The 13,072-nt window shown below is 40.6% G+C and overlaps 1 protein-coding gene across 1 annotated transcript; it reads left to right on the top strand.

Annotated features, from left to right (window-relative positions):
- The first annotated feature begins 305 nt into the window (after nucleotides 1–305).
- Nucleotides 306–4,530, top strand: LOC145968210 (uncharacterized). Its single transcript, XM_083093534.1, has 2 exons — nucleotides 306–2,214; nucleotides 2,318–4,530. Exon 1 carries the CDS (start codon nucleotides 968–970, stop codon nucleotides 1,538–1,540), a length of 573 nt encoding a protein of 190 aa, XP_082949660.1. The 5' UTR covers nucleotides 306–967; the 3' UTR covers nucleotides 1,541–2,214; nucleotides 2,318–4,530.
- The last annotated feature ends 8,542 nt before the right edge of the window (nucleotides 4,531–13,072 follow it).

Below are 13,072 nucleotides of genomic sequence, written 5' to 3' on the forward strand. Positions count from 1 at the left end.
CCATTTCGTCCGGTGCGAAACTGGCAAGTGAGAGTGCATTTTGTAGTATTTCCTTTTCGAGCGCACATTTTTGTTCCATGATGTCGCGGTATAATTGTATCAGCTACGTTTTGATGTGTTTTTCTACGTATACGAACTTGGAGTTTACATACGCGAATATGTCTAGATTATTGACGGATATTTGCGTGCGGATTTTGAACATCCTTCCTCTTTTCGTTTCTAGCACAAATAACTTCGGGTGCTCCGTTAGCATAAGTTTGTAGCCGCACAGCATTGTTTCGGTGGTTTTAGTGAGAGCGAAGGTTGTTTCCTTCGTTGTTACCGTATAAATGGTTGGCGTTTGCTTGTGCCGTGAGTTTGTCGGCGGGGCCTTCGTAGAGCACGTCGTACTGGTCGAAGTGACAGCTGTCCCTGGGCGTGACGGTCCAATATGTTTCCGAGCTGTCGCTATCTAGGCACTCCCCTGTGAGCTTGCAGTGTACTCCGGAAGGCAGGATTAGTTCGTTCGTATTCCGGTCAACAGTTGCCTCGAAGTCCCTGAGGGTCACTTTTACGATGGCTTGAACAACGGCGTCTTCCCAAGTTCCATAGGCGTCTCCGTATTGGGTTCCGGTACAACTCCCGTCCATTCCGGTTGTGCCTGCTCCGGACGTCTGTGCTGTTTCTTTTGAAGGACTGGAGGATGCTTCGCCGGCCCGTTCCGATATCGATGGTTCCTGTATTCTGTAATTTCTTACAGATGGTTTCGGTGAGTTCTATGGTATACTGGCGGCGTCTTCCGCGGACTATAGAAATGTGCGAATGCATTCCGCAGTAATATACGGTGCGGTCGATCTCGACCTTGCATTGCATTACTTGCGTATGATCGTACGTTGACAGCTGTAGCAGCTGCACGTATGTAGCCTTTCTTTTAGGTTCTAGGTTGTCGACGGTGCATCTGCCGATATCCAGGAGCGATAGGGAGGTGATGTTTAATCCTTGTCCTCCGCAGTCGTATCCGATTAAGCAGTGTGATACGGCAGGTAGCAACAGGATCAGAACTGTGGTGTGGGCCAGAGTGTCCATGGCGATGTATGTAGCCACGTATGTAGCCTTTCTTTTAGGTTCTAGGTTGTCGACGGTGCATCTGCCGATATCCAGGAGCGATAGGGAGGTGATGTTTAATCCTTGTCCTCCGCAGTCGTATCCGATTAAGCAGTGTGATACGGCAGGTAGCAACAGGATCAGAACTGTGGTGTGGGCCAGAGTGTCCATGGCGATGTATGTAGCCACGTATGTAGCCTTTCTTTTAGGTTCTAGGTTGTCGACGGTGCATCTGCCGATATCCAGGAGCGATAGGGAGGTGATGTTTAATCCTTGTCCTCCGCAGTCGTATCCGATTAAGCAGTGTGATACGGCAGGTAGCAACAGGATCAGAACTGTGGTGTGGGCCAGAGTGTCCATGGCGATGTTCGTCATGCTGAAGTCGACTGGGTTGTGGTCGGTCCTCCTTCCGACTTCCGTTGATATAGTAGTTCCGGGGTGGGGGAATCTTCCGTAGTGGGGGCGCAGTGCGGTGAGTGCTTGATTTTATCCGCGTGTACTATACGGGTTCTGGTGGCGCTTATAGCTAATCTTACGTTATGGTTCTTACGAATTCCTAATATTCTATAGGGACCTACGTATTGGTCTCTTAGTTTCCTTTTCGAGGGCTCCTTGAGGAGGTATACGCTATCTCCTACCTTAAAGTTACATATCTTAACTCTGCGATCATAATATCTCTTTGATTTCCTTTTGGCGCTTGTTAGATTTTCGCGCGCGATAGTCTGTGCGTCTTTGATATTATTAAAAAGCGTCGTGAGGTATTCCGTGTAGCTTTCGTTCGCTGTGTCTGTGATAACGGGGTCGCTCGCTGGAGTACGCGCGGTTTTGCCGAACACGAGTTCGTGCGGTGTGTATTGTGTGCCTTCGTGTACGCTGGTATTATAGGAAAGAGACGCTAGCTTTAGGCATTTATCCCACTCATTATTCTTATCTACGAACTGTTTCAGGTATTCCCACAAGACTTGGTGTGATCTTTCGACCGAGCCATTGGCTTGTGGTCTATACGCTGTGGTTCTGTAATGCTTAATTCTAAACTTACGTGCTATGTTTCGCATAAGACTATTTAAAAAGTGCGATCCTTGGTCGGTTAGAATCGCTTTAGGAGCTCCGAAGGTGCATATGAGTTCGTTGGTGAGCGCGTCGGCTACTTCTATAGCTCCGGCATGCTGGAGCGGGATAGCTAATGAATATTTAGATAGGAGGTCTTGTATGGTAACTATATATGAGTTTTTAGATCGAGTCGTTGGTAGGGGTCCCATGATGTCCATGGAAACCTTGTCGAAGGCGGAGTCAGGGGTATCTGTGAGCACCATAGGTTGTTGAGTTCAGATTATAGCGAAGATCACATATACGAAGAAGTTTTCGATATTAACGAAGAATACCAAGATATCGATCAACTTGTCGTTACTGAAAACCGAGATAGCTTATTGAAACAGGCAGACAACCATGTAATTTTCATTTATTTAAATGGAACTCCTTTTGATAATGGTGCCAAAGAATATCAAACAGCTAATTTATTACTGTTACGTCCAGGCCCGAGGAAAGATGGGCCGAAGGAAGGACGTGACACTTGTATCCCGAGAACAGGTGCCTTAAGGGCAGATGTCTCGGGTCGAGCGAGCCTGTGGGAGGATAAAAAATAGGTCAACGACCGCAAGGGTCGATCTTACGCTATTTCTGGTCCAAATGACCGCTCGACGGTCCCCTTTTTGGTAAAGGAATTTAATCCTTTTTACCCGGGACGGGACCAAGTGCGATTCAGGAGCGTGGGAGAAGTGAGGGATCAATTGAGTTGGACGCGAAAGAATAAATTTAAATGAATTTATTATACATTATAAAGAAAGATTATATAAAAATTTTAATCCTAAATCGATACGATCTAGTACATGATTCTGTAACAATATTAAGTGAGTATGTGTATGTACATGAGTGTGTGTGTGTGTGTGTGTGTGCGAGACGAAGAGGATCTAATCAAAATCAGGAGGATACCTTTCTCGGAAGTATTCTATGGGAAAGGCTATGGAGTTATCGGTAAAGGGGGTGAAACAGGGAATGGAAATATCAGGAGGCGCGGTGCGGAGAAAAGCCTTAAGGCTAGGAATGTGTATGGGGCCAGGTCCCAAGGTGAAAGTACCTGGGAGGATGGGATCTGTGTATTCAAGATAGATTAAGGAGAGAATCGTTGCGGCGGTTCGATCACGAAAATTGATCCAGGAGAAAATAGGGGGAGGAAGAGCGGGAGGAGAGAAGAGATGAGAATCGGGAGTTGCTTCGTGGGCTGGAGAAGGAAAAGGCGACAATTGCGGAAATTCAGGTGGATGGTCGGGTTCCGTGTCGTACACGGGAGAGTAACTAGGAGCAAGGGTTCCAGGAGACAGATACGGGGAGTAATTGGGAGGAGAGGTTTGAGGGGGAGATATGAGGAGTCTCGCGTATCTTCTTGGATGTTACTCAAGAAGATTCGGGTGATAGGAAGATTCGTATTTATTTCGTTTAAATCTAATATAAAAGAAGGGTCAGCCACAGCCCGAGCCAGTAATCTGCGGGTTCGACGATTGCGACGGTATCGGAGTCGCTTTGCTTTGGCTCTAGTGGATTTCTTCGAAACGGGTTCCATTAGGGAAGCGATTATAATAAGTAAAGAGAAGAAAAAGGAGGGAGATCATAAACAAAAGAAAAGACTTACTATTTGTTTCGGAGAACGCGATTGCGGTTAGCGCTGGATGGTGGTTGTTGCTGGGCCTCTTGGCGTCGGGAATGACAGTATAGTTGCACTGTTACTTAGCAAACGCGCACAGACTCGATGGAGTTACTGACTGTTTTTGTTAATACAAATAACCTCGAGATTTTTGAGTAGTGACTGAGTAATACAAAAATGCTGAGATACTGAATGAATAGCCGATTAAATAACTGATTAATGGAGACTTAAGGATAAAGAATACTTAAGAAGTGTGTGCATTTGTTCGAAGTTCGCGTTTATATATTGTTTTTGGATTACCCTCTCCTAGAGTGAGGACCCAGGAAAGTTAACGAATAGAAACTCTCATTAGATTTCCGTCGTCTCTTCCCTGCCCCCTCTTATGAGCGTTTAGAACAAATGTAACAAATCAGAATTTTATTACATTCGTTCGCGAATAGGAGAGCATCTTCCCAAACGGGGAGACCTAGGATTTTCAGTATCGGAGGTGGTAGTAATTTATGTCTTGCAGGATGCGTCTGCTAAAGACAAGGGATGACTTTTACTACCCCCTTGAAATTAAGATGGGTACGTGTGTCGCGTCGCGACATCCGGTCACTCGCGTTTTCATGAATAGTTTCTTTTATTTTCTATAGCTTTTTGGATTTTATGAGTTTTCAAGTGATCGGAAAATATCAAATTCGGCTGACTGGCTGGCGCCTTGACTGTGACCGGATGCTGGTCTTTATGATTTTATAGCCTGTTAATATCTGGCTGTCGTTTTTGGAGCACATACTGAGAATCCTATTCCAATTTAACTGACATTAACGATTTTTGGGAGTCATGCACGTATACGCCAGTTATGGGAAAGAAAAGAATCGTGAAGTCCCTTGGACGTAACATTACCAAATTATCAAGATCTTACTTACGAGAGAGCTAATGTGAAAACTCTCGGTCAAAGAACTCTAATATCACTTCCAATTAAGCTCGATGATCGAACACGTGTAGAAGCTTAATCGTTGGAAAATTGCATACAATCACTTTTAGACGTAGTGACAGAATTACAAATATCCTCATTCAGTATTAGTAAAACCGATCACCTTGACGATTTACCTTGGCATCATGTAATAAATCGAATTCAGGTATATCTAAGGGAATTACCGCTTTGCATTACTATTTGTAAAAATTTAGTACAAATTCCTCCTGCTGAACAACGGGAAGCATTAATAATAGAAAATCATGCATCAGCACATGGTGGTCATAAAGGCATTACTAAAACGTACAATCGATTAAGACCTCATTATTATTGGAACACCATGAAGAGAGATATACAAAACTTCATTCAAAAATGTCGTCAATGTCAATTAAAGAAATTAACGCGAATTAAAACAAAACAGCCTATGATAATTACAGTTACTCCCGGTTCAGCATTCGATAAGGTGTCTTTAGATATCGTGAGCTCCCTTCCTATCACAACCTCCGGATAGCAATATATCCTAACTATGCAAGACTTACTAACAAAATTCAATAGTCGTTCCATTAAGAGATGCAATCTCCTTATCTATAGCTGATGCTTTCGCGAAAAATTTCATCTGTATATACGGAACCCCTAAAGCCATTCTCACAGACCAGGGAACTAATTTCTTATCCGCCTTAATACGAAATTTAACTAAAAAATTCAAAATCCAACATTTTAAAACCACTGTTTACCCACAATCTAATGGCTCGATCGGAAGATCACATCACGTATTAATAGAATATCTAAAAACTCAAATTTTAAAAGAAAAGGAATGGGATAATTATATCAATATGGCAATGTTTTCATATAACACTAGTGTCCAAGGAACCAAATTCTCATCTTTCGAATTAGTCTTCGGTCATATAGCACGACTACCTTCTGCCCATGTACCAATCGATGCAAATCTTGAACCCAGGACTACCAGGACTATTTAATAAATTTATTTAATCAAGTATGCGACCTGCAAAAAGAAGCACGTCAAAATCTTATAAGATCTTGTTACGTCCAAGGGACTTCACGATTCTTTTCTTTCCCATAACTAGCGCACACGTGCATGACTTCCAAAAAATCGTTAATGTCAGTTAAATTGGAATAGGATTCTCAGTAAATGCTCCAAAAACGACAGCCAGATATTAACGGGCTATAAAATCATAAAGAGTAGCATCCGGTCACAGTCAAGGCGCCAGCCAGTCAGCCGAATTTGATATTTTCCGATCACTTGAAAACTCATAAAATCTAAGAAGCTATAGAAAGTAAAAGAAACTATTCATGAAAACGCGAGTGACCGGATGTCGCGACGCGACACACGTACCCATCTTAATTTCAAGGGGGTAGTAAAAGTCATCCCTTGTTTTTAGCAGACGCATCCTGCAAGACATAAATTACTACCACCTCCGATACTGAGAATCCTAGGTCTCCCCGTTTTGGAAGATGCTCTCCTATTCGCGAACGAATGTAATAAAATTCTGATTTGTTACATTTGTTCTAAACGCTCATAAGAGGGGGCAGGGAAGAGACGATGGAAATCTAATGAGAGTTTCTATTCGTTAACTTCCCTGGGTCTTCACTCTAGGAGAGGGTAATCCAAAAACGATATATAAGCGCGAACTTCGAACAAATGACCACTTCTTAAATATTTTTCATTCTTAAGTCTTCATTAATTAGTTATTCAGTTAATCGGCTGTTCATTCAATATCTCAGCATTCTTTGCATTACTGAATCACTATTCTCGAAAATCTCGGGATTAATTGTATTAAAAAACACAGTCAGTAGGGGAGAGTGGGGCTAGTCGTTACAATTTGCAAATAATAATTTTTAAACCGAATATTTTGCACCCTAACTTTCTGAAAGTTATACCGTTGGTTTGGTACAACATTGGAGAATGTTCCAATTTTTTTTCATTCCTATCTAAATATTAACATATGGGATAAATAATTAAATATGGAAGCATGTTTTTTGTAACAACATGCCCCCTAGTGGGGATAGTTGTTACAGTGGGGGGTATAAGTTGTTACATTGGTCAAAGGAGTTAAAAAGAGGAAAATTAACGTTGTATTAATGATTTTATTGTATCACTTACTGAAATGAGTTACATTTCCTTTTGTCCTTTCATACTTTGTGTTTCTGTCGTCTAAATATCACTACTGATAATGGATTAATGTCAGTAAAGAACTCATTTTTATTGAAGGTGAAAATAATTTGATAAATTGTAAGTAATTACGAAATGGTAAGCAAATTACAACACAAAAAACAAGAAATATTGCCTGGTATTTCAGTTATATAATTATTAAAGCAATAGGAAAATACCAAAAAAAAAATCAAAATTTCAACATCTTTTAAAAAATAATTGCGTTTTAATCAAAATCAGAGTTGCAGTTGTCGCAAACATAAAACACTTCGTTGTTTGCACATTTTGCATGTGCCCATCTCTTACACTGGGTACATTGCACCCATTCTTGTCCACTCTTTGACTCTGACCAGGGCATTAAACATTTTAAGCACACACAGCTTTCATCTTCTTTATCGCTTGAGCTGGCCGAAGATTCTTTACGTTTTCTAGATTGGCGTCTGGGTTTAGCAATGCTGGAAGCAGATTTATTTTTGGAAACATTAACAGTGCTTTTCTTCTTTGTCTTTTCATTTCTTTTCCTTATTTCTTCCTGAAGAATCTTCTTCATTGGGCTACTCGTCAGAATTGCCGACTTTATTTTTCTCCTCTTTGTGACTTTTTTTACACGAGCAGCAGCCTTGGGATAGGCCTGATTTGTTCTGGGCGAAAATGTATTTTCTCAGATGAATTTTCCGCAGAAGTGGATGGGATTGCTACGTTTTCCAATTCCAATTCCTCATTCGTAATTTCTCTCTCCTTAGAGGTTGAAAGACCAGGAGAAGAAGAATGTTCATTCTGGTTCAAGTGCTCATTCAGGTCTGGAGACGCTGTATCATTTGGCATAGGTCTGTCTGTCACGAAAGAAGCAGAGAAATCAGCATCCGTGAAAATGTCACGATTGAATGGCCACACACCAGTGGCCTAGAATCCTGAAATAATATTCTTCGGAGTTGCTGCATTCTGAAGTGCAAGCTTCACTATGGTAGGGATGTTGTAGATCATCATTGTTTTTCCTGGATTGCTTTTCATCCAACCATCAGCTGCAGAATTATAATAGGTCTTGAAAGGTCCGTAAACAGATTTGTCCAAAGGCTGCAGCTTATGAGAAGTATGTGGTGGGAATGAAAGCAAAATCACTCCATTGTCACGACAGTAGTCGATCATGTTGAGCCCCATATGTGAATTGTGGTTGTCCAAGACAATTAGAATAGGTCGCTCTTTGGAGCAACGAGTGTGATGGACGAAGTGTTTGATAAACAACAAGAATTCATCCTTCGTCACTTAACCACTCAGGTTCGCAGCGCCAATTGAGTCTGGAGGTCCATCAACTATAAAATAATCCTTGAAATATTTTCTGGGAAACACAAAAAGGGGTGGAACACTGTTTCCGCTGGCACTGACTGCACAGACAACAGTAACAAGGTTACCCCTTTCCCCAGAAGTGGCTGCTCCTACTTGTTTCATCCCTTTTGATGCGATGATCTTGCTGGGCTTTTGTACAGTCGTTACCCCAGTCTCGTTGATATTCCACACATCTTGCGATCCAAACTTATACTTCTCATACAACTCCCCTAAGTTGTTGAAGAACTCTGAGACGTTGTGTCTGTTGAAGCTCGTCACCCTACTTAAACTGGTTGGTTCTGGAGTTCTGATCGACAACATGGGATTTCTTTTCATGAAACTTAACAGCCAATCTTTTGATGCCTTTTTAGCTTCATCCCAATTCTGCGGCACTACCAGATCATTCTTCTTTGCGTAATCGTAGGCAAGGTGTCTTGCTTCTATTGTGTTAAGTCCGAAAAAAATTTTGGAACAGTTCAGCACATAGTCGGCCAGTTCCTTTTCCTGATCCTGATTAAATAACTTTCTTGGCTTTGCATATCCAACTTGAACACGAACTGGATCTATATTGCCTTCTTTAGCTGCTTTAAGTTTCTTTACATGACGGTGGAGTGTCATGAAATTGATATTGAATGCATTTGCGGCCTTTCTCAGTGACATAAGCCCTGTTATTTTAGTGGAAATTTTTTATTTATAATGACATGCTATCCGCGTAGTCTAGGCTCATTTATTATTTTTCGTTTCCTTGATTTGGATATCGCCGAGAGTTACCCGCGCACATGGTTATCGTATAGTTTTTGTATAGCTTCAAAGAAAGAAAAGAATCACGACGTCCATCGGACGTAACACCCCCCGCCTTAGACAAATGTTGGGGGGTACACAACATTTGCAAATAATAGAAATATTCGATTCTTTTCTTTCTGAGAAGAAAAGAAAAGGAAATTACACACATTATTATATACTTAATGTAACGTGTAAGAGTATAGTATAAGTGTATAAGGTAATTATTATAGTATATGCTAGTTCTCCTTTCTTCCTTTTCTTAAAAGAAGGAGGAAAGAAAAGGCGACCTCCATAATCCCTTCCTTTTATTCTTTCGTCCTTCCTGCACAAGATTTCCATATATATATATATATTTTTTTTTATAATAATGATTAAAATGTGAGTAAATTATAAAGGTAACTTAATATAAGAAGAATATAAAGATAGTATATAAAAGAAATTGATAATTGATATTCTAGCGCAGTTATATAGTAGCGCGAAAGAGAAGACTGGAGCGAAGAAAGGATAAAAAGGATGAGAGAGAGATATGGACATATCGTCCTTGTCGGGGTCAATACCAGATGTGCGTATGTGAGAGAAACCAGGTTCTTCCTTTGTCCTTCGCTGTTACTCTTTTTCCTTTGGGGAAGGGCAGGCACTCTTCACGTTTGGTCTAAATAAGCGTTGATGGTTTCTTTTTTTCAGGTGATCGGGTGTTTTGGAATGAATTCGTGATCTCGTTCTATTGCTAGATCTATGAATTTCCTCTCCAGGTGTTTCGGATTCCCAGGAAAACCATGATCCTTCTGCCATCTTAAGCTGTAGTTGATGGTTAATCATTGAAGAATTAACTGTAAATACTTAGAATGCAAGATTATGCGTTTTTATATATATATATATATTTTTTTTTTAAATTAGGAAAAAGAGTAAATAATGCGGAGATGAGCGATGCCACGTGATTATATCAGAGAGTCTGGATCCGGTGTTGAAGGTGGGGGGAAGGGGGAAAAGATTTCCTTTTCACTATTGTGTTTCTTCCCATCGTGCGAAGACAGGCGCTTCCCATCCTTCATAGAGATATGCTTCATCGGTGGTTAAGTATTCTTCGATGCATCCTCTACATTCAACAGCTGGTCTGATTTTTATTATTATCTTATGGCATTGAGTGCAATTGGTTTGATTTTCTGCCGAAGTCCTGTGTATTAAATTATGTGATGGCACCATTGCGTATTCTTGTTGATATTCTTCCGGAACCTTATAGAAGCATGAACTACAAATTTTATAACCGCCTGAGATTCGTTGGTAAATTTTTCCTTCGAATGACACAACACATCTGAATTCAGATAGGTAACCGTAGATTTTAGGATGATAGCCTGGTCTTACGCCGTCGATCAATCCATAGTCTTCCTCTCGATTTTCAGGGGCCTGTAGATGGTGATGTCCCGGCATTTCAATACTGTAAGCGATTGTCAAGTGTTCAGGGATAACTCTTGTCGTTTATAACAAAAATTTAGATAAGATAGCAGTTATCCTATATATTTTTATTTTATTATTATTATTTTTTCTATATTTTTTCTAGGAAAATATATATATATATATTTTTTTAATTTTTATGTTTTTTTTTTAGACTGCAGGGGAAACATGCTCCATAATGTTCTTGCTGTGAGCTATTCCTAATTTAATTAGCGCTTCTTTAAAATCGTACGACGCATCGAAATTTATTGATTGTAGTCGGAGATTAACTAAAGCAGCTCCTTTCCAAAGAGACTGTACTACATTTATCCATCCTTTATTACCCTCAGCGACTATGCGGGTAAGATTCTTACTAGCTTCTGGCCAGGTAGTAGGAGAGTCTGGAAGTAGGGAGTTCTGGTCCTGTATAAGCTAAAGAGCAAGCGATGGCTTGCCACGGTAAGTTTCTGAACCCATCGTCGAGTTCATACAGTTCATTGTGAGGCAGACTTAATTTTCGGCCAATGTCCTTTAGGGAGACTTCGGCTGCTCCGATTATTCTGCTGACTCTGGTTACTATACCTCTGTGCCAGAGCTTGTTGTGCATTACGCTGACGACTTGGTCTTCATGTATGTTTGTCAAGAGTTTCTTATTGGTGGTCATTTTAACTTGTAGTTTACTTTGTAATTTCTCGAAGATTTTTTCGTTATTTCGTAGTTGTACCCAGAAGAGTAACGGCGATTCCACGCATACAACTCTTACTTCTTGATGCCCTGAGCATAATTGAGTGGTGTCGATGGATTCGATTTCCATTCTCTATAAGGAGGGATAACGTCGTTGAGAAGATATTTCTGCCAATGTTTTATTGAGGAAGTAACAGTGTGATTATTTTTATCGCTGTTATATTCATTATCATTATTGCTACTATCCGTATTATTATTTTTCTGGCCATGTCGTCGCATTATTAGGCGACCCAGTGTAGGCGAGTCCGCACGCAAAAGCTTGCCATGGAAGTTCTCGAAATCTGTCTTCTAGGCGATAGATCTCGTACATTGGTCGCCAGGTTGACCAGCCATGATCTCCTAGGCGTACTCTAACCATACCTGTGCCCGGCTGATTTTCTCCACCCATCCTCGTCGCCAGCCATCACCTTTTTTGACAACGACGTCCATGTCTAACGTTATATCATCCGGGTAGCAGATTAAGAATTTGCTCCTTCGTGACATGCGGAGAGCAAGTTCCTCTTCCATCTCTTGTAGGTCCTGGTCGCCATTTTTCAATCGGACCCAAAATAACAGAGGAGACACGACCCGGAGGATAAAGACTTCCAGACGAGAACTCGTAAGACTTTCTGTGTCAATGGGCGCATTGGCAAATAAAGATTCGTCCTGAGGATAGAGAAAAGACTGCTTTTTCTGTTGGACGTGGATTGTGGCAATTTACTATAATGCCTTTTGGATTGTGTAACGCCCCTGCTACTTTCGAGAGACTAATGGAAAAAGTTTTAGAAGCATTATTATCTAGAATTTGTTTAGTCTATTTGGATGATGTGATCATTTTTGAAAACAGTTTTAATGAAATGTTGGAGAATCTAAAAAAAGTATTCTTACGATTAAATTCAGTTAATTTGAAAGTAAACCCTAAGAAATGTATTCTTTTTGCAAAAGATGTGAAATATTTAGGACACATAATTTCTTCGGGAGGCGTTAGCACAGAGCCTGAGAAGATTTCCGCTGTGAGGGATTGGCCAGTTCCACATAATAAGAGGCAATTACGAAGTTTTGGGGTTCTGCTCTTATTATCGTAAATTTGTAAAAGGGTTTTCATCTTTGGCTAAACTTTTATATGCCTTGACGGAAAATCAAGTTAAGTAGTTTTCTTGGAATGAGAAATGTCAAAATGCATTTTTAGAATTAAAACGAATGCTATCTTCTTCTCAAATGTTGTCTTTTCCGAAAGGGGAGGAAGAATTTATTTTAGATACAGATACCTCAAATATTGGAATTGGCGCAGTCCTATCACAAAAGCAGGAAGGGGAAGAAAGAGTCATTGCATATTTCAGTCGTGTACTTAATAAGGCTGAGAGAAATTATTGCGTTACTCGTCGGGAGCTCTTGGCGATAATCGATTCTATTAAATTTTTCCGACATTAACTTTTGGAGCGGAAGTTTTTGATCCGTACGAATCACGTTTCTCTTAAGTGGTTAATGTCTTTTAGAGATTTAGAAGGTCAATTGGCACGATGGCTGGAGAAGCTCCAAGAATATGAATTCGAGATCATACATTGCAAAGGACTAGTTCATAAGAATGCCGATGATTTGTCCAGACGACAGTGCGAATTACTTGGTTGTGAATATTGCGCTAAGGTGGAAAAGAAAAATATGGTGAGATCAGGAAAATTAGTCGCACGTATTATTCTGGTAGGGGAGACTCTTCAGGAATGGCAGAAGGAATAGAAAGAAGACCCTAGCATCTCCTTAATTTATTGTGGCAAAGAAACGGGAGTGCGCCCATCACATTCAGAAATACCTACTGGAGATGTATCCGCTTGGATTTATTGGTCTTATTGGGATGCCCTGAGTTTAAAAGATGGAGTTCTTTATAGGAAATGAGAAGCGCCGAGTCTTA

This window comes from Camponotus vicinus, unplaced genomic scaffold (assembly GCF_025532165.1).
Source record: "Camponotus vicinus isolate PSW18456_S1 unplaced genomic scaffold, iyCamVici1.0 SCAF_3, whole genome shotgun sequence".
NCBI lineage: Eukaryota > Metazoa > Arthropoda > Insecta > Hymenoptera > Formicidae > Camponotus > Camponotus vicinus.